This window comes from Notamacropus eugenii, chromosome 2 (genome assembly GCF_028372415.1).
Source record: "Notamacropus eugenii isolate mMacEug1 chromosome 2, mMacEug1.pri_v2, whole genome shotgun sequence".
Classification (NCBI taxonomy): Eukaryota; Metazoa; Chordata; class Mammalia; order Diprotodontia; family Macropodidae; genus Notamacropus; species Notamacropus eugenii.
The window spans coordinates 367,494,708-367,515,350 of record NC_092873.1 but is presented as its reverse complement, the minus strand read 5'-3'; the positions used below and the strand labels follow the sequence as shown (position 1 = coordinate 367,515,350).

The 20,643-nt window shown below is 38.5% G+C and overlaps 1 protein-coding gene across 2 annotated transcripts in view; it reads right to left on the bottom strand.

Annotated features, from left to right (window-relative positions):
* Positions 1 to 16,365, bottom strand: part of PCTP (phosphatidylcholine transfer protein) — a 46,039-nt gene extending 29,674 nt beyond the window's left edge. The window contains exon 1 of one of the 2 annotated variants that reach the window (XR_011975269.1): positions 16,066 to 16,365. Coding sequence is in view for 1 of the 2 variants with exons in the window: in XM_072646754.1 (XP_072502855.1) it covers positions 16,066 to 16,203 (138 nt within the window). In the remaining variant the exon portion in view is untranslated. The remainder of the gene's footprint in view (positions 1 to 16,065) is intronic. The other variant, XM_072646754.1, reaches the window with a different exon arrangement.
* Positions 16,366 to 20,643: the final 4,278 nt, after the last annotated feature.

Here is a 20,643-nt window from a genome sequence, read left to right as displayed (position 1 = left end):
GGTTGTTGCTGTGTACAAAGTTCTCCTGGTTCTGCTCCTTTCACTCAGCATCTGTTCATATAAATCTTTTCAGGCCTCTCTGAAGTCTTCCTGTTCATCACTTCTTATAGCATAAGAGTATTCCATTACATTCATATTCCAAAATTTATTCCTCTAAAATTTATTCAAGGGTATTTTGTACCCTTGATTTGATTATTGTATGTTTAAAAAGAACAGCAAGTTGTACATAATAGATTTGCAGATTCATATGCAATCAACTTTTTTATTATACAATATTATGGAAATGCTTGTTTTATTCCATAAGTTAAAAATAAAATAAACTAAGGGGAGAAAAAAATGAGTGTTAAATGGTTTTTATATCTAATTGCATTATTCCTGTCATTCCTTTTAAATATACAACAAAGTTATCATGTAATTTTTTTTCTTTTTTTTCTTCCTTCCTCCCCACCCTAGAGATGGCCACCATTATATACAACTTATTCAACCATTCTCCAGTTTAAGGACATCCCTTCAATTTCCAATTCTTTGCCACCACAAAACTATAAATATAAATATTTTTATACATATAGGACCTTTTCCTTTTTCTTTGATCTCTTTGGCAAACAGTCTTGATAGTGGTATTGCTTGGGTCAAACTGTATGCGCAGTTTTATAGCCCTTTGGGTATAGTTCCACATTGCTCTCCAGAATGGTTGAATCAATTCAAAACTCCACTAAGAGTACATCAGTGTCCCAATTTTTTCACATCCCCTCCTTTTTCTGTCATATTAGCCAATCTGATAGGTTTGAGGTGGTACCTCTGAGAACAACAAAAATAAAACATAAACACATTCACATCTCACAGGTTTGTTCTGAGGATTAATTAAAGTGCTTGGCAAGCCCCTAATGAAACTCTGTAAATTCTAATAAGTTTGAATTATTATTCAAATATTCAGGGATATATTTACGGAGACTTTGCTTTCTTTAAACTAACCCATTCCCATTTGTGCCATTTCTGTGAAAAGAAGGGGGGGAAAGTTTCTCCTGATCCAAGGATTGTTCCCAGTAACTGGAAGCACTGAGCATTCTGAGCCTGCAATCAGCAATAAGGTGACTGGTTGGCCAAGAACACCCATCCACATCAACCCTCATCCCCATCCTCATTGTTCCCACTTGCTCACCTCTACCACCATCCCCAGCCAGTTTTATGAGAACTGATCTCTATCCTGCTACGTCTGAATGCCAATCCTTCCAAATAGTATAAATCTCTGGGAAATGCGTCAGCAAAGTGATCAACCCTCCACCCCCAAGACACACACAAGAAACAGACCACCCTGATAAAATGTACAGATGGTCATTAAGGTCTTGGTTTATTTCCCATGGGAGAGAAATCTTCCCCACCCACCCCACTTTATCCCAACGTCATCATTCCCAGGAACCTGAGTGATCAAGCTGTCTTTTTAATTTGTTTATTCCTCTCAGGAAAGAAAATCTTGAAGGAAATGGAACCTCTCCAGATAAGAGCAATAGTGGGAAGGAAAGTGACTTACTCCGAGAACTCAGACTGTTTATCATTATTCAGGCTAATGAAGGGGCCAGGGAAGTGAATAACCGAAGAACAATGAGTAATCTGCAAATCATTTCTAATTGTTGTTAGAATGCATTATATTATAGGAAAGGGGCAAATTTATCTTTATTAAAATCTGTATATATTTCCTACTTAAATTAGTGCTCATTGAGAAGAACTGTGGCCTAATGCATAGAGAGTTGGCCTAGAAGCCAGGAATACCAGGTCTCAAAACCTGTGTAAACCTGGGCTACACACTCCTCCTATGATCTAGGCAATAAGTCACAGAAAAGGGATACTAGTCAGAAGAATTTATGTACCTGGGAATTCCCCATACAATGAAATGCAAGGTTTAGCCTCTAACCCTATACTTATCCCTGGGAACTAATAAAGGCAAAGGAGCCCAGAAAAATACTGGGTGGTAGGGAAGAAGGAAGCCAGGCTGGGCTTAAACACATCCATTAGGTGACTAATCCTTATTGAGAAAACTAAGAGCTGTTGAATGCCAAATATGTCAAAGCTAAATGCTGAACAGAATGATAGTTTTACCTTGCAAAAGAGCAAACTATAGTTTTGCATGACTTTTTCTACTCTAGGCTTTGCTGCCCCCAAATTCATCTTTGCAAGAGCCTCATCATTTGAATTACTGTCAAGACAGCCCACACAAATGCAAATGGCTTTTCTCATGAATATTTTCCTCCTCAGTGGCCTTGAATTTTTAGGCCAACTACATGGGAGAGATAGAACCAGTCCTTGGGAAAATGTTGTTTTCTCCCCTCACATCTTGGATTAAAGTAATAAAAGAAGGATGGAAACAGGATTTAGCCAGTGTCTGAATGATACTAGACATCTGGATTTTTTAAAGAGGAAAAAATCCAAACTTTATTCACATATTTCACAAAAGACAGCATCCAATATTTCCTAAATAGAAAAGACAGATTACTGGATTGAATTTTAAACTTTTCATGGAAATAACTGTTATAATATTAATACAGCCCAAAGCCACAGTCAAATTTTTTACTGCACCTCATTGTTCTAATTTATCCTTTTTCTTCTCTGCAAGGAAAAATTGTCACCTTAACTCATCTGAGGAGGGTTCATCCTGAAATAACAACTAATTGAGACCATTAAGGAGCTGTACTTGAAAGAAAGAGGACACTTCTGATTTCAAATGCTATTATTTCTTCAAATGCCTTGTAAATTTTTTTCATTTAACAAGCACCTCTCCTCAACACCCCTCACATTAAAAAAAAATCTTCTACCAGTCTCTTGAAAGATCTGTTTCCTTTTCAGTCTAAAAAACTGAAAAATTCAGCCCTGCAAAATTCTTAAAAGGAGCCATTTTTTACATCCTGAGCCAGCTGGATTCAGTAGTTTGGCTAAATAATTAGCAACTGCTTCAACAATGACAACCAAGTACTCTCAAAGTCTGAGAGTACTTGGTAGTCTGAGAGTACAACAAGAATTTTAGAAATTGTAAATCAGAGAAGGCAACAGTGAAATAACCTTTTAATCCAAAGACCACTGATAAGAAAGAATAATTTTGAGAGGTTTCCACTGATAACTTAAATCATACTTTGAGAAGGAGAAAAAGTCTCTATTGTACATATACATCTTATATATGTGTATATACACTCATACATGTTTTACATATATACATGGGTGTGGTCAAATATAGGTGTGTATATATGTGTAAAGTAGGGGCAAGACCTGAGATCAGGATGTATGTATATATGCATATACATATATACATGCACACATACATCTAACATAGCTATCCTATTCCCATATCTAGTCCCCATTCCACATGTACACATACACATATGTGTTTATGTGTGTTTTATATGTATGTATGTGTATATGTGTAAACACACAAGTATACACATACATGTGGAATAGGGACTGGACCTGGGATTTCATTGATATAGGGAGCTCTGAGGTGAGGAAACTCCTTCTACCAAGACAGGCTGGCACTTTCTCTGTGACTTTTACTCTTAAAGACTTGCCTAAAACATTGAGAGGTCAAGTAACTTGCTAAGGGTTACATGATCAGTCCATGTCAAAGGTAGAACTTGAACTCAAATCCTCCTGGCTTCAAGGCCAGAGCTCTTTCCACTGCACCATGCTGCTGTGTCTGTTTTTCTGTCTGTCCTGTTTGTCTCTGTGTCTGTCTATCTGTCTCTGTCTGTATCTCTATCTCTATACCCCTTTCTGTGTGTCTCTCTGGATTTCTGCCTGTGTGTGTCTCTCATAGATAGACAGACAGATAGATGATAGATAGATAGATAGATAGATAGATAGATAGATAGATAGATAGATAGGGATGGAGGGATAGAAAGAGACAGAGAGAGAGAGATAGGAAGGAAGGAAGGAAGGAAGGAAGGAAGGAAGGAAGGAAGGAAGGAAGGAAGGAAGGAAGGAAGAAAGAGAAAAAAAGAAAGATGTAGGTGTATATATAGATATGTAGATAGATATATAGGTGTATATATACACAAAAGTGTATATATAATACATGCAAATATATACACACACATGTGTAACTGAGTCTGACACATTTCCAAAGTTCCTGGAATGGCATCTTCTCCAGGAAGAGTTCAGAAACTTACTTTAAGGAGTCTTACTATGTGGAATGGAAATACTTTGGAGAAATCTAAGCATAGCCAGATGTTCTATAACTATTCCTAGCAGGTCACCTGTGCTATGAAGGCTCTTTGGTTGGCTGTGAAGGCATTTAAAAGACTTTAGTAGGCATACATCATCTCTCTTCACCCCATTCATCTCAGAACATTCTTGAGGTGACTCCCTTGCTTCAATGAAGGATAATACTGTGAAGAAAGAGGGCATGTAGCCCTGCAAAAGGGTTTCAGTCCTTTGCCTCTGCCATTTTTTTTCCTGCTTTAGGTAAAGGTGATTAGTCTGGAGGTCCAGAGAATGAGGCAAGAATTCTGGAAGCTGGAATCCTGGCCAGGTTTTGCAGCCAGCCTACCTCTGATGCCCCAAGGAGAAAGGAGTGATCTTTGGGACCCAGGTCACTGGAAGCTAAAAGAAGGATTCACTTGGAAGTCAGGCCATATCTGAATGTTAACTTCAACATCTAGGACTGATATTATACAAGAAATGGGCTATGAATAAGTCAGAGAGGTATTGGGGAAAATATCTGTGTGTTCTTAACCTATCTTTGAAGTAAATATTCCTTTATAAAAGCTAATTCATCTTAAATGGTTAAATGGAACCGAGGCTCTAGTCACTAGTCCCTAATTGTGTGAGGGATGAGGGGAACATGAGGTGCGTGAATTGATGGCAATAGAGAAGAAAGACACACACAAACTTATTAGGGAATTCAAAAGAGGGGGAATGTAGCTTGCCTGGCTCTCAAGGAATGAGACAAAGCATACTCACAATATATTCAGATATATACATATACACACACACATACATACACACATAAATGAATGCATAACCCTGATGTACACCCTCACAGCCATCAAAGTAGCCAAGATGCTAAAAGACAGAAAAAGCTCATTGTTGGAGAATCTATGAAAAGATAAACTTGCTAATTCATTACTGATAAAGCCATAAATAGGTCTAACTATTCTGGAAATCAGTTTCTAATTATGCAAAAAGTTCCTGAACCTCATCATTGGACTAAATATGCCAAGACAGTAACTGACAGAGCAAGATCCATGTATACAAAAATGTTCATAGCAGCAGTTTGTAATAACAAAATTTAAAATACAAAATATGTGCTTACTAACTGGGGACTGGTACATTCAGGAATGTAACTGTACAATAAGAAAGGGAGGGATGGGGAATTCAAAGAAACATTACTAACTTGTACAAAGTGATACAGAATGAAGAAAGTAGAACCCAAAATGACTGTTACAATGTAAATAAATAAACATGGAAAGGCAAACAAACAAACAAAAACCTTTGGTAAACCCCAGTGGTTAGTGTTTTGTATTCTACAGAAAAGTTAAATGATCTATCTCTGGGGTTAATAATCAGTAATTTAACTGGTTAGGCTTGGGTGGGGGTGGGCTGTACTTTGAAAATGACTTAATTTGGGTCACTGGATTCAGATGGCTCTGCAGGAGAAGTGAGGCTGGTGACCTTGCATAGCCCTCCCTCACTCAAAACAAAGTGCACGTCATGTCATCATTTCTCTGATGGCATGGTCTTCTTCGGCAACGAAGGATGAACACAACCCTGTGACTAGACTCAGCTCTTCCTCACCTGTCTGTCTACCTCTCCCCTTCCTTCTCCTGTCCAAAGGAAGGTAAATTTGGATGGCCAAAAGATGCCCAGTTTGACTTGGGTTTTACTGGCTAGTTTCCCTTCCTTTCCCTTCCCCTTAAACCTACTGCATTGTGAAGCTCAGACATCATGGGGCCCCTGCCCTTTGCCTAAAGACTCTCTGCTGGACCCTCCTGGCTTAAAAGTGATTATCAATAGTAACTGTTGCCGTTTTCCTCCCAGTCTGAAGTCTTTCTTTTCTTTGTCTCATTAAAGGGAACTTGCCCTGGCTACTTCTTAAACAGGCCTATTCAATGAATGGGCCTTACCTCACCCTAAGTGAGTACCTTAATAGACTCTGGCCTAAAAGGGACAATGTCTCGCAGTGCATCCTGGGCCATCTCCAGCCATCCTGATGAATATCTGGTCACTGGATTCAGATGGCTCTGGAGAAGAAGTGAGGCTGGTGACCTTGCACAACCTTCCCTCACTCAAAACAAAAGCAAGTGCAAGTCATGTCATCATTTCTCTGATGCCATGGTCTTCTTCAGCAACAAAGGACAAACACAACAACAATCTGGGTATTTGTTGGGAAATGTCTGTTGTTCCTAGACAAAAATGTATCATCACTTTTTAAAACCACACATACCCCAAGAAAAAAGAGTAATACTTAAATAGCTATCAACTATTCTTACTACATTTCAATAAATCAGTCAATAAATGTTAAACACCTACTATGTGCCATCAACTGCACTAAGTGCTGGGGATACCAAACGAGGCAAAAGATAGTCCTTATCCCCAAGGAGTTTACAATCTAATGGAGGAGACAATGTACAAATATATAAAAGGCAAGCTACATACAGGAAATAATTAAAAGAAAAATAGCACTTGAATTAAGAAGGGTTAGGGAAAGCTTCCTGTAGAAGGCAGAATTTTAGTTGGAATTTACAGGAAACCAGGAAGGTCAGTAATCTGAACAGGGGGGAGAGAGAGCCCTCCAGGCCTGGGGGACATGCAGAGAAAATGCTAAGAGCCAAGAGATGGAGTGTCTTGGTTTCAGAAAAGGAAGGAAGCAAAAGTCCCTGAATTGAAGAATACATATTGGGGAGTATGGCAAGTCAGGCACGCTACCCTCTGAGAGCTTTTGAATTCCCTAATAAGTTTGTGTGTATCTCTCTTCTCTATTGCCATCAATTCAAGCACCTACTGGTCATGTTCCCCTCATCCCTGGAATGATAGGGGGAGACTTGGTTATGAATAGCATTGAAGGCCAAACAGAGCATTTTATATTTGCTCCTAGAGGCAACGGGAAGGATAATGGATTTGGGGAGGGAGAGGGTAGTGACATGACTGGATCTGTATTTTGGGAAAATTATTTTAGTGACTAAATGGAGAACAAGATTGGAGGAGGGAGAATCTTGAAGCAGGCAGACCTACTGGCATATTTTTTGATAATCAAAGTATGAGGTGAAGACCTGCACTAGAGTGGTGACAGTGTTAGGGGAGAGAAGGGGGCATATTTGAGAGATGTTGCAAGTGTGAAATATGTAAGCCTTGGCAACAACTTGGACATGGGGGTGGGGGGGAAGAAATAGTGATGAGTTCAGGATAACTCCTAGATTGCAAGCCAGAGGGATTGGGAAGGTGATATCGTCCTCTACTGTAAAAAGGAAGGGTTTAGGCCAGGGAAAAGATAAAGTCTGTTTTGGAAATACTGAGTTGAAGATGTCTACTGGACATCCAGTTTGAAATGTCTGAAAGGCAGTTGGAGATGTGAGGTTGGGGGGTCAGCAGAGAGATTGGGGCAGGACAGGAGACTTGAGAATCATCCACATAGAGATGGTAAATAAAATCCATGGGAACTGATGAGATCATCAAGCGAAATAGTATAAATGGAGAAGATAAAAATGCCTGGGACAGAACATTGAGAGGCACTTACATGAATATTTGCTGAGTTAGAGAACCCTCCTATGTCTCTGTGTTCCATAGGATTGTAATTTTTTCAAAGGATGTAATATTTACTTTGAATCTTGGGATCAAAACAATAATATGTTGCTCCTAGGACAGTATTTGAAGCTCTCTAAAGAGCCCCATGCAATCACATGTCATGTGTCCAGCTATTTAGAGAAAGCTTTTAAAATGAGTTGTTATTTTTACCTAATGATAACTGAAATTCTGCCAGAGCCTAATTGTTCTTTCCCTTGCAATTAATCAGCAAATATGTTTTATATACTTCCCCTGAGCAAGGCACTGTATTAAGGCACTGAAAAGATACAAAGATTGGTAAAACTGCTGATCACTGCCCAGAAGGCACTTAGAATGTCATTGAGAAGGGAAAGCATGAATAGGCTATTCTCAGTTTATAGGTGGATTGGATTTTAAAAGCTCATTTGTAAATTGGTTGTTTGGAACAGAGAGAAAATATTTTTCCAAAGAAAGAATGTCACACAGTGACTCCTACAAAGTATGCTAAAAATATGGATAAGGACTGACCTGTGATTTTATGGACACAGGAACCATGAACTACCATTGTAGATCCTCACCTTCTCTGTAGTTTAAGTCTTAAGAGCTGCCTGGCAGATTTCAGAAAAACCTGGGAAGACTTGCATAACTGATACAAACTGAAGTGAACAGAACCAGGAAAACATTGTACACAGTATCAGTAATATAATGCAATAATCAGCTATGATCGACTTAGCTCTTCTCAACAATACAAAAATCCATGACAATTTCGAAAGACTTATGATGGAAAATACTATCCATATCCAGAGAAAGAACTTATTGGTTCCATCTTCTCCCTTCTTCCCAGCTTCAAGGCCAGCTCTCTATCCACTAGTAGGGGCATGAGGAACTTGTGGCCTCAAGGCCACATGTGGTCTTCTAGGTCCTCAAGTGTAACTCAAGTTTAGATTCAGTCAAATACATATATGTCTGATGGGTTAGAGAACCCTCCTATGTCTCTGTGTTTTGATAGGATTATAATTCTTTCAAAGGATATAATATTTACTTTGACTCTTAGGATAAAAACAATAATATGTTGCTCCTAGGACAGCACCTGAAGCTCTCTAAGAAAGGATATAATTTAAATCTAGTGTGGCTTCATGAAGAATGGTCATGAAAGACTAACTCCATTTCTTTTTTGTTATTTTCTCCAACTGGGTGTCTCTCTGTCTTACCCAGAATGAATGTACAGTTGACACTGAAAGGTCCAACCCCAATAATAATCAGCAGGGAGCAAGTTAAAGTTTCCATTTTTCCAGTCTGGGCCCATTTATTTGTCCCTCTTTTGTATCCTCATTCCTCTCTGCTTCAAGGAATTCACCATATTAATGATAAACAGTACAGACACCTTATTGCCTTTAGTCCTGTGGCAACTCAAAATTCCCAACGTCAAGTGATTCACTAGCCTTCCCAGATGCAAGGACTAAATGTGTATATTGTGACAATCTGCTTCTTTTCATTTTTCACAGCATCACTTTGCTGGTAGATCAGAGAAATACTACAGATATTATGTACCTAGATTTTAGAGGCAGTCTTTCAGTGTATATTGGTTTTTAACATGGAAGGATATGAGCCAAGATGACAGAGCATTTAAAGTACAGATAAGTGAATCTGGAAATAGTGAAATGTGTGTGTGTGTGTGTGTGTGTGTGTGTGTGTGTGTGTGTGTGTGTGTGTACATTCAATCAACAAACACTTATTATTGGGCAGCTAGGCGGTTCAGTGAATAAAGTGCCAGTTCTGGAGTCAAGGAAGACTCATCTTCATGACTTCAGATATGGTCTTAGATTAGGACTTAGTAACTGTGTGATCCTGGGCAAGTTACTTTTCTCTTCACCCTATACCAACCATGTCCCCCAATTGAAAAAGCCATTTCCCTTCTTCTCAAATTATCCTAAAGCACTCTCTCATTTGACTCCACTTTACATTATCTTGCTATACACATATCTATAGAATGCCATCCTTTTCTGTTAAATAAGAAAAAGACCCACACAGGGGTAATAAAGGATCAATTCCTTAAATGAAAGAACTGCTTAGTGTTTATCTTTGTCCTCTCAACAGCTAGCACAATCCCTGGAAGATAATCAATAAAACAATGGACATTTATTAAGCAACTTTTAGCTGTCATTCATTTTGCTAAGCTCAGATACAAAGAAAAACATAAATGAAATAACCTCTGCCCTCAAGGAATGTGAATTTAAGTAGACAATTAATAACTGGATGTTGAATTGAATTTCCATGAAATTGAAAAACGAAAAACTTATCTGTAGAAAAATAAAATAATTGACAAAGGAAAATCAGTTTTAACCAGGACTCCCTATTAACTTCAGTTAAAAGTATTAAAAATATCCTCTAAGATATCAGGAAAATAATTCTTCCCTCTAGTAACAATCAGGGGCTTACCAATGTTTCTAGAGGAGAAAAATCCCCTTTCTAATGCTCTAGGTCTAGAGCTGCAAGCAACCTCAGAGCCTATCTACTGTCCATACACTTCATTTTAGAGATGAGAAAATGGAGACTCAGGGGAGTTAAATCATACAAGTGGTAAGCAGCCAGGGCCCAAATTCAAGTCCTCTAATGAATCAGAAGCTCCCCAAGAACCACCTTCCTCATCTATAAAATGAACATAGTAGTCCTTGTTTGGGGAATTGTATATGAATGCTGTCATAGCTACTGGTTTTGAGTTTTGTTGAGGGTGATTGATCATTTGGTGATGGTGGGGCCCTGAAAATGAGCTATAAAGTTTTTTCACTGGTTTCTTGGATATTGTTTTTACCCTATTTGCAACTGTAGGACATTAATATTGCTAAAAAAAATTGGTGATCAGCATAAACTGATGAATATTATTTTTAATCTAGAATTGGAATTAGAAATAATAATTTTACCATATTTGAAATTAGAATTGCAAATATTACTTTTACTCTATTTTCAATCAGAATTGGAAATACTGCTTTTATCCTATTTGGATTGGAATTAATGCAGTTAAATATGGTTGGGCTATAATATAAACAGATGGATTAGGATCTGGTTGCTAGCTGAGCTAACTGTACCTTCTATCTCTGACTTGTTTAATGGAATAAATAAAAGGTCCTGAAATAACAACATCTTCAATAACTCAAATTATAGCATCAAATAGTTTTTAAATGATAATATTGCCATTTTGCTGATGAAGAAACTAAGGATGAGGGAGTGGAGCCAAGATGATGGAGTCAAAGCGAGGACCTGCTAGAGCTCTCCCTCTCAAACTCCTCAAAAAACCTGTAAAAAATGACTCTAAACAAATTCTAGAGCAACAGACGCCACAAAATGACAGACTGAAGCAAATTTTCAGCCTGAGAGAATCTAGAAATCAATTTGAAGGGTCTATAGCACCAGGCTGGAAGCAGAGTGCAGTTTGGAGTCATGGAAAGAGCTGCAGCAGGCCTTAGGGGACTGAATCTCTGGTGGCTGCTGCAGTTTCCAGACTTCTCAACCCAAAAACACTAAAGACAGCTTCCAAGGTCAGTGGGAAGGGTCTTTCACCTAGTTGAGAGGGGAGTATGGTCTGGTCCCAGCCCTAGCCCCAAGGGGTGGGAACCACCGCTGAGGTGGAGGCTGCTTCTGGAGCCTTCCACACAACAAAGAGTTCAAAAGCCAAGTAATTGACTGGGAAAATGAGCAAAAGGGGAAAAAGAAACAGACAAGAGATTCTTACTTTCAGGATGAAGAGCTATTTTCTTACATCACTGATGACAAGGAAGATCAAAATGTATAACCAGAAGAAGACAGCAAAGCCAAAGCTCCTGCATCCAAAGCCTCCAAGAAAAATATGAATTAGTCTCACATCATACAAGAGTACAAAAAGGATTTTGAAAGTCAAGTAAGAGAAGTAGGGGAAAAATTGGGAAAAGGAATGAGAGTGGTGAGAGAAAATCACGAAAAATGAGTCAACAGCTTGCTAAAGGAGACCCCAAAAAATGCTGAAGAAAATAACACCTTTAAAATTAGACAACCCAAATAGCAAAAGAGATCCAAAAAGCCAATAAGGAAAAGACTGTCTTAAAAAGCAGAGTGGGCCAAATGGAAAAGAGGTTTAAAAGTTCACTGAAGAAAATGATTCCTTCAAAATTAGAATGGAGCAAATGGAAGCTAATGACTTAATGAGAAATCAAGAAGTTATAAAGCAAAATGAAAAAAATGAAAAATAGAAGACAATATGAAATATGTCATTGGAAAAACTGCTGACCTAGAAAATGGATCCAGAAGAGAAAATTATTAAATTATTGGACTACCTGAAAGCCACAATCAAAAAACGAGCCTAGACATCATCTTTCAAGAAATTATCAAGGAAAACTGCTCTGACATTCTAGAAGCAGAGGGTAAAATAGAAATGGAAAGAATCTACTGATCACCTCCTAAAAGAGATCCCAAAAGGACAACTCCTAAGAATATTGTAACCAAATTCTAGGGGTCCCAGGTCAAGGAGAAAATATTATAAGCAGCCAGAAAGAAATAACTCAAGTATTGTGAAAAAATCCAATCAGGATAACACAAGATTTAGTAACTTCTACACTAAGGGATCAGAGGGCTTAGAATAGGATATTTCAGAGGTCAAAGGAGATAGGATTAGAACCAAGAATCACCTACTCAGCAAAACTGAGTATAATACTTCAGGGGGAAAAAATGGGTCATTCAATGAAATAGAGGACTTCTAAGCATTCTTGTTGAAAAGACAAGAGCTGAATAGAAAATTTGACTTTCAAATGTAAGAGTCAAGAGAAAGCATGAAAAGGTAAACAGGAAAGAGAAACCATAAGGGACTTATTAAAGTTGAACTGTTTACAGTCCTGCACGGAAAGATGATATTTGTAACTCATGAGACTTTTTAGTATTAGGATAGTTGGAGGGAATATAAATATGTGTGTGTGTGTATGTGTATGTACATATATATATATATATGGAGAGAGAGAGAGAGAGAGAGAGAGAGAGAGAGAGAGAGAGAGAGAGAGAGAGGCAGAGGCCATAGGATGAGCTGAATATGAAGGGATGATATTTGAAAAAGAAAATTAATTAATGAGAGGAATGTAGTAGGAGAAATAGAAAGGGAGAGGTAGAATGTCGTAAATCATTTCACATAAAAGAGGCAAGGAAGAGCTTTTACAATGGAGGGGAAGAAGGGGAAGATGAGAAGGAATAAGTAAGCCTTCCTTTAATCAGATTTGACTTCAGGAGGGAATAACATACATATTCAATTGGGTATGGAAGTTTATCTTACCCTACTTAATAGTAAGCACCCCAACATACACAGGGCTGGGGGGGGGGGGGGCGGTGCGAGGCTGCTATCACAGGTTCTTAGATCTGCATTTAAAAAGGAAAGGCAACTTTTGAGGAGTTAACAATCACTTAATCAAGCACATGTATCATTCCTTTAATCAATCACATATATCATTCACTTAGTTCGGGGAGTCAGCACCTTGAACTTCAGAGAAAGTTCCTCTGTCTGACTATAATCAACACATATATCACAAATCAACAGACAAGTCCAACTGTCTGACCACAGTTACCAGAGAGGGAAGCACCAACCTCCGGGTTTTCAAAGCCAAGGGGGGCTGCTTTGTGGCTTCCCAAAGTCTCTCATCTGGCATACAAACCTTTCAGAGATTAAGCCCCAAAGTAAAACCTCACCCTCAGAGTATTTATACGCTTTTCAGAGCCAGAGGGCATGACACTATGACCCAGTGACTCAACAGAAAAAACAAAAGGTACTTTGGACCCTTCTACAAAACAACTCCCCTAATCAAACTTCCCTCAATTGGCAGACTCAACAATGAGTGAGAAAGATCCTCCTTGATCAAATTATTCAGAGCATTATACTTCTTAGTGTAAACACAAAGATCCTACTTTGCTTGCCCTCACACCCTACAGGAAAGTAGGGGGGAATAAGAGGATAAGAGAGGGTGATTAATAGAAGGGACAACAGTTTAGGGGACGGGGTAATTAGAAGCAAACACTTTAGTAGAGGGACAGGTCAAAGGAGAGAATGAAGTGGATGGGGGGCAGGACAGGATAGAGGAAAATATAGTCTTTCACAACATGACTGTTATGAAAGTGTTTTGCATGACTACACATGTATAATCTATATTGAATTGTTTGCCTTCTCAGTAAGGGTGGATGAGGAAGAGGGGAGGGGAGAGAATGTGGAACTCAAAGCTTTAAAAATGACTGTTAAAAATTGTTTTTACATGCTACTAGGAAATAAGATATATAGGCAATGGGGTATACAAAGCTATCTTACCCTATAGGAAAATAGAAGGGAAGGGGATGCGTGGGAGGGGTGGTGTGAGGTGATAGAAGGGAGGGCAGACTGGAGGAAAGGGTAATCAGAATACATGCTGTCCTGGGGTGGAGGTAGGGGGAAGATGGGGAGAAAATTTGAAATTCAAAATTTTGTGGAAGTGAATATTGAAAATTGAAAATAAGTTAAATTTAAAAAAGAAACTGAGGATCAGAGATGTTTGCCCATACTATCTATGTGTACTAGTAAATATCTGAGCCTAGTTTTAAATACAGGTCTCCTGACATCAAGTCCGACTCATGTTCCATTATACCATACAACATGTTTCATACACCATGTTTCATTATACAATGCCTCTCATTTGTATTTAGCATGTTGCAGTCTGAAAAGCTCTTAAAATATGTTATCTCATTTGTTACTCAGGACCACTCTGGGACCTATATCTCAATAGAAGTGATGTCAAAACAACAAAGCATTTATTAAAGGCTTACTATGTGACCCTAGAGGGGTAAAAATGGGAAGGATATTTTGTTTTTAGTTTATTATTTTTATTTCTCAAGTACTTTTTAAAAATTAATCTCTCTTCCAGTATTCCCTTTCCCAATTGAGCAAATTTTAAAAAAAGAAAGAAAAACACAGAAAAACAAATTGTTCAATACTTATCTACATAGTCTGCAAAAAACAAAGTCTCATATTAGCTATGACCAAAAATGCTAAGTTGAACACCTCCTAGCAAATCAGTTTCATCTTCACTCATTCTTTTGGACTTGTGGTTTATCATTACATTGATCAAATTTCTAAAGTTTTGCAAAGGTGTTTTTCTCTTACATATTGTTATCATTATATAAACTTCTCCAAGTTCTGCTTACTTTACTCTGCATCAATTCATAAAAATCTTCTGTTCTGTTGAAACTTCACATTTCATCATTAATTAAGGTACAATAATATCCCATTATATTCATACACTATACTTTGTTTAGTCATTCTATAGCAGGCCATCCTCTTTATATCTAATTTTTATTATCATGAAAAGAGTTGCTATAAATATTTATGAACATATAGATCCTTTTCCTCTTTCTTTGATCTCTTTGGAGTAAAAACCTGCTACTGGTATACTGCACTTGGGTCAAAGGATACGCACAGCTTGGTAACTTTCTGGGTTTAGTTCCAAATTGCTTTCTAGAAGAGCTGATCCAATTCAGGTCCTCAAGAGTACACTAGATAGGATACCTGTTTTCCCAACCCCCTCCTAAAGCTATCATTTTGAATTGCAAAGGATCTTGGAGATTGTCTAATTCAACCTTCCAGTTTTATAGATGGAGAAATTAGGAGGAAGAGATGAGAGATGTCTTACCTAAGATTACACAGGTAAATGATTAGCAAAGCTAGAACCCAAGTCTTCTGAGTTTCCACTACACCACCCTGCCATTTCCAACTCTACAGTACCTCTCCTCATCCCTTCAGCTAATCTCTCTACCTAAATTTCAGAAGTGCAAGCAACTGAGAGGGTGCCTATAAGCACCAGTGGCCAATTCGAGTGCAAAGAAAGTCACAGGACTACCGTGTAGTCTACTGTAGTAGTAATAGACTATTAGAGCTAGAAGGGCCCTTTAAGTTACTGAAAAAACTGGACTCTTACTTTATGAAAGAGGAAGCTGCGGCCTGGGGGAAAAATGATTTACCTAAGATCACAAAGATGGTTACCTTTATCAGGAGAGAGGAATAGGCTATAACCCATCTCCCCCGCCCGCACACACACAGCCCTCTCTTCAGTCTCTGTTCAATCTCTATCCCCATCCAGTCACTCCCTGGGTAACTCTCCCGCCGCCCTCCCCCATCACAGTCAAACAGGACTTTGAGTCTTGCACTTTTTGCCATATCCATATATAAATGACACATCTCTGCTCAGGTTAGCCGCCTAGCCCTGTCTCCCTGACCAATCAACGCCCGCCCTCCACTTTCTTACCTGGTCCACTGTCAGGGTCTCAGACTCTCCCCGCCCCCGCCCCTACCTCGTCTAGCAGCCTGTAGACTCTAAAGTCTTCTGACTCCACCAGTATCTCCCAGCCCCCGCTTGCCCAAGCCGGGGCCTCCAGCTCAGCGCAGGCCTTCCGGAATTCCTCCTCCGAGAAGTGTTCCGCCTTCTCCATCCCGTCAGTGTGCAGCCGGGGCCCCAGGTAGGAGGGAAACGGGAGGGAGGAGCCTGTGCGGAGGGAGGGAGACCGGGAGCTGAGGGGGCCTCAGCTGCTGAGGGGCGATCAGCTGCTGAGGGGCGATCAGCTGCTGAGGGGCGGGGCTGAGAAGGGGAGAGCTGAGAAGAGTCCATGGGGGAGGGCCTAGGGAGGAACCTGGGAGGGACCGAAATGGCCGGGGGAAGGCGGGGAGAGGGAAGGTTGAAAGAGCAGAGAATGAGGAAGGGCCTGAGTTGAAAAGAGTGGGCCGAACATAGAAGAGGAAATTACTTGGGGGGTTGGGGGATGTTAGTAGAAGGAGCAGTAATGATTATTAGTGTTAATGATGATAATAGCTAGCATTTATATAGTGTCTAAAGTTTGCAAAGCATTTTACAACTATTATCTCCTTTTAGCTTCCCAACCACCCTGGGAGGTAGGTGTTTTTATTTTCTCCATTTTGCAGATGAGGAAACTGAAGTTATCAAAGGCTGAACTGCACAGAGGCACACTCATCTGCTATCTGAGGCTATATTTGAACTCAGGTTTTCCTGATTCTAGGTCTAATGCTCTATCCATTATGCCATGGATAGGAGAAAAGGATGAAGAGACAGAGAAAGGGAGAGGGCTGGAGGGAGGAATAGAAAGACCGAAAGAGGAGAAATATGAGAGAAAAAGAGAAAGGGCAGAGAAGAGGGAGAGAGAGAATGAAGCTAGAGATACGGAAGAGAACATATAGAAAAGGAATGGATGGAAACGGTAGGGATGAACAGGGAGAAGGCAAGAGTGGGGAATGGACAAGAGGAAGGAGAAAGAATGAAGAAAGTGGAAGGAAAAATAGAAAAATGAATGGGAAATAGGGGGAAATGAGGTCAGAGAAAGAAGAGAAAGTCAAGGGGAAGAGCAGAGAATAAGGAGTAGGGAGAAAGAAGGATAGAAAGCTAGGTGGGAAGTAGAGGAGAAAACAACTGAGGAAAAGAAGTAGGGAAGAAAGGATAGTGGTGAGAAAGTAAAATGGAAAAAAGAGGAGCTGGGACCAAGGAGAAAGGGGAGTATTAAAAGAGGAAGGAACCAAGTGTGGCAAAGAAAGAATGGAAGGATCAGAGAATGGGAAAGAGAAATAAGATCAAGTGTTAGGGAGAGGAAGGACAGTGAAAATGAAAAAGAAAATGAATGTGGGACAGAGAGGAAAGAGGAATAAAGAATGGAAGAGGAAGAAAGGAGGGATAGGAAGATGAATGATGGAAGAGGGAATAGATAAAAAGGGAGAATAGAGGGATGGGAAAGATGAGCAAAGAAAATAATGGAGAGGTGGAAAGATAATGAGGAAGTGAGAATGAGAAGGGTTAGAGAAAGGGAAAGTTTAGGGAAAGAAAGAAAATGAGTCTTAGAGGAAGAGCAAGGAGTAGGATTTGAGAAAGGAAGAGGAAAGAGAAATACTGAAGAGGAATGAACAGAAAGAGAAGAGAGAGTAGAAGGAAGAGGAGAGTGTATGCTGAGAAAACATCAGAGCAGTAACAGATAGATGAAGGAGGATGGAAAGTTACTGAGTGGAAAGAAAAGAGAAGAGGAAGGTCTAGGGAGGACAGGGCACAAAAGGAGGAGCGAGAAAATGAAGGCAGTCTAGAGGGAGAAGAGTAGTGAAAGAGAAAACCTGGCATAATCCCTCCTTTGCCACCTTCTTTTCCTTCTCTCTTCATGAATTGATATCTACCATGGGAGGGAGAGATTAGAGAGTGTCTCAAAGCATATTAGATAGGGCAGAATCAATCTTTGCATCAAACATCTCACAATGGTAGAGTAGAAAGAGTGCTAGCTCTGAAGTCAGAAGACCTCTGAAGTCTGAAGTCACAAGATTTTATTCCAATCCCACCTCCAACCCTTATTACCTGTGTGGACAATCTACTTAACATACTTGGGTCTCAGTAAAATGAAAGGTTTGACCAGATGGTCTCTAAACTCCATTCTAGTTCTAAAGCAATCATTCCATGATCTCTGATAATGTTATGTTGTCCAAGACACATAGGGAAATAACACAAATGTGTGTGTGTGTGTGTGTGTGTGTGTCTAATTCCTCAATGGAGAAGTGGTCAGTGGGGGATATGGACAAAAGATCTAAAAAGAATAAAAACCTTTACAACAACATGAAAGATTGCTCCATATTACTTATCTCTAATCTCTAAGTTATACTTAAGACCCACCTAACTGGCAGAGATAATAAAAGATGGATTTTAGAAATACATGGAAAGACTTGCACAAAATAATGGAGAGCAAAATGAGCAGGACCAAGAGATCACTGTATACAGTAACAGCAATATTGTTTTAAGAGTGACTTTAAGTGAATAAGTTATTTTGTCTATTAAAAATATCCAAAGTCACTATTAAGGACATATGAAGAAAGATACTATCTGCATCCAGAAGAAGAACTGATAAATCAAAGTATGTATAGAATAATTGTGTGTGTGTGTGTGTGTGTGTGTGTGTGTGACATACTGAGTTTAAGATGTCTACTGGACATTCAGTTTGAGATATCTGAAAGTGAAGTTGGGGGTCAGCAGAGAGACTGGGGCTGGACAGGCAGACTTGAAAATCATCGATGTAGAGATGGTAAATAAGTCCATGGGAACTGATGAGATCATGAAGCAAAAAAGTATTGAGGGAGAAAAGTGCCCAGGACAGAACTCTGAGAGGCACTTATGTATACATCTGATGGATTAGAGAACCCTCCTATGTCTCTCTGTTGTGATAGGATTGTAATTTTTTCAAAGGATGTAATATTTACTTTGAATCTTAGGATCAAAACAATAATATGTTGCCCCTAGGACAGTACTTGAAGCTCTCTAAAGAGCCCCATGCAGTCACATGTCATGTGTTCAGCTGTTGGAGAAAGCTTTTAAAGTGAGTTGTTATTTTTACCTATGACAAATACATACTAATGATAACTGAAGTTCTGCCAGAGCCTAACTGTTCTTTTCCTTGCAATTAATCAACAAATATGTTTTATATACTTCCCCTGGGCAAGGCAATGTGTTAAGGCTCTGAAAAAAATACAAACATTAGTAAAACATTGCTAATCGCTGCCCAGAAGGCACTTAGAATGTGGTTGAGAAGGGAAAACATGAATAGGCTATTCTCAGTTTATAGATGGGTTGGATTTTAAAAGTTCATTTGCAAATTGGTTGTTTGGAACAAAGAGAAAACATCTTTCTAAAGAAAGAGTATCACACACAGTGGTTGGGTTCTCAAAATAACCCACACAATAGTCTTTTTTAACTTACAGTAAAGTCATTACACAACAGGAGAAGAAATAGGAAATAACTCAATTTGGCATATATGTATTAAGTACCTACTAAATATGCTGAAAATAGGGATAGAGACTGATCTATTTATCATATGTTATATATTATACACACATATGTTTATATATGCACACATATGCATACATGAATATACATATGCATATGCATGCGCACACATATTTGTTTCTATGTGTGTATGTATATATATATGTATATATATATATATTTTTTTTTACACAGTAATTTCTGACTCATTTGGTTTTTCATTTTTGACTTGTTTTTATTTGGTCTAGTTGGGGAGAAGCAGAGTTCTTTTTTTCTCATTTTTCTTCTCTGATTAAACTGGCACATTCTGAATCTGCTTAAGCACAGAAGACAACTAAGATAAACCCCCAACCAATAACTTTCATTGTTTTATTATAAGGTTGGTGGCATCTTTTGTTCTAAAGCTATTGTCTGGTTTTCATCAAAAGTGTTTCTGTTAAAAAATTTAAAGCACTCACAAGCAAATTCATAGTTATAGTATGAATAAACTATATTTTCAAGTAAAACTAATTTCATGAATAAAACAAATAATAGGCAATACATTTGTCTTTTACTAAACAAAGGTGCCTCAAATCTGTAATAGTTTATTGTGCACTTTCCCTAAAACAATCCTGTAAGGAAAGTAGGGCAACCATTTTACAGATGAGGAAACTGAGGCCCATAGTTACAGAAGTAATGTTAGAATTGGAATGTATTTTTTTAAAGTTCTATTTATATTTTGTTTTTACATTATAAATATTCACAGATTATTCTTATCTTGTGAGAGGTCACCTCAACCAAGTAAAACAAGTAAAACTAACAACTTAGTGATCTTGTACTATTCCACACCTGTAGCAATCTCAGTTCCATTTTTAATTTTTTTAATTAACAGAAACCTATTATTAATGTCTATTACCTCCTACTCCATTGGGGTTAATACATATATTACATAATGTATATAATAACATATAATATAATAATTATATAACATAAATATATAATATAATGATATGTATTATATATATACATATCTCATTTAACGAATTTGCATAATCAAGAAAACAAATTCCTTCATTTCTCTATTGATTGCTCTCTC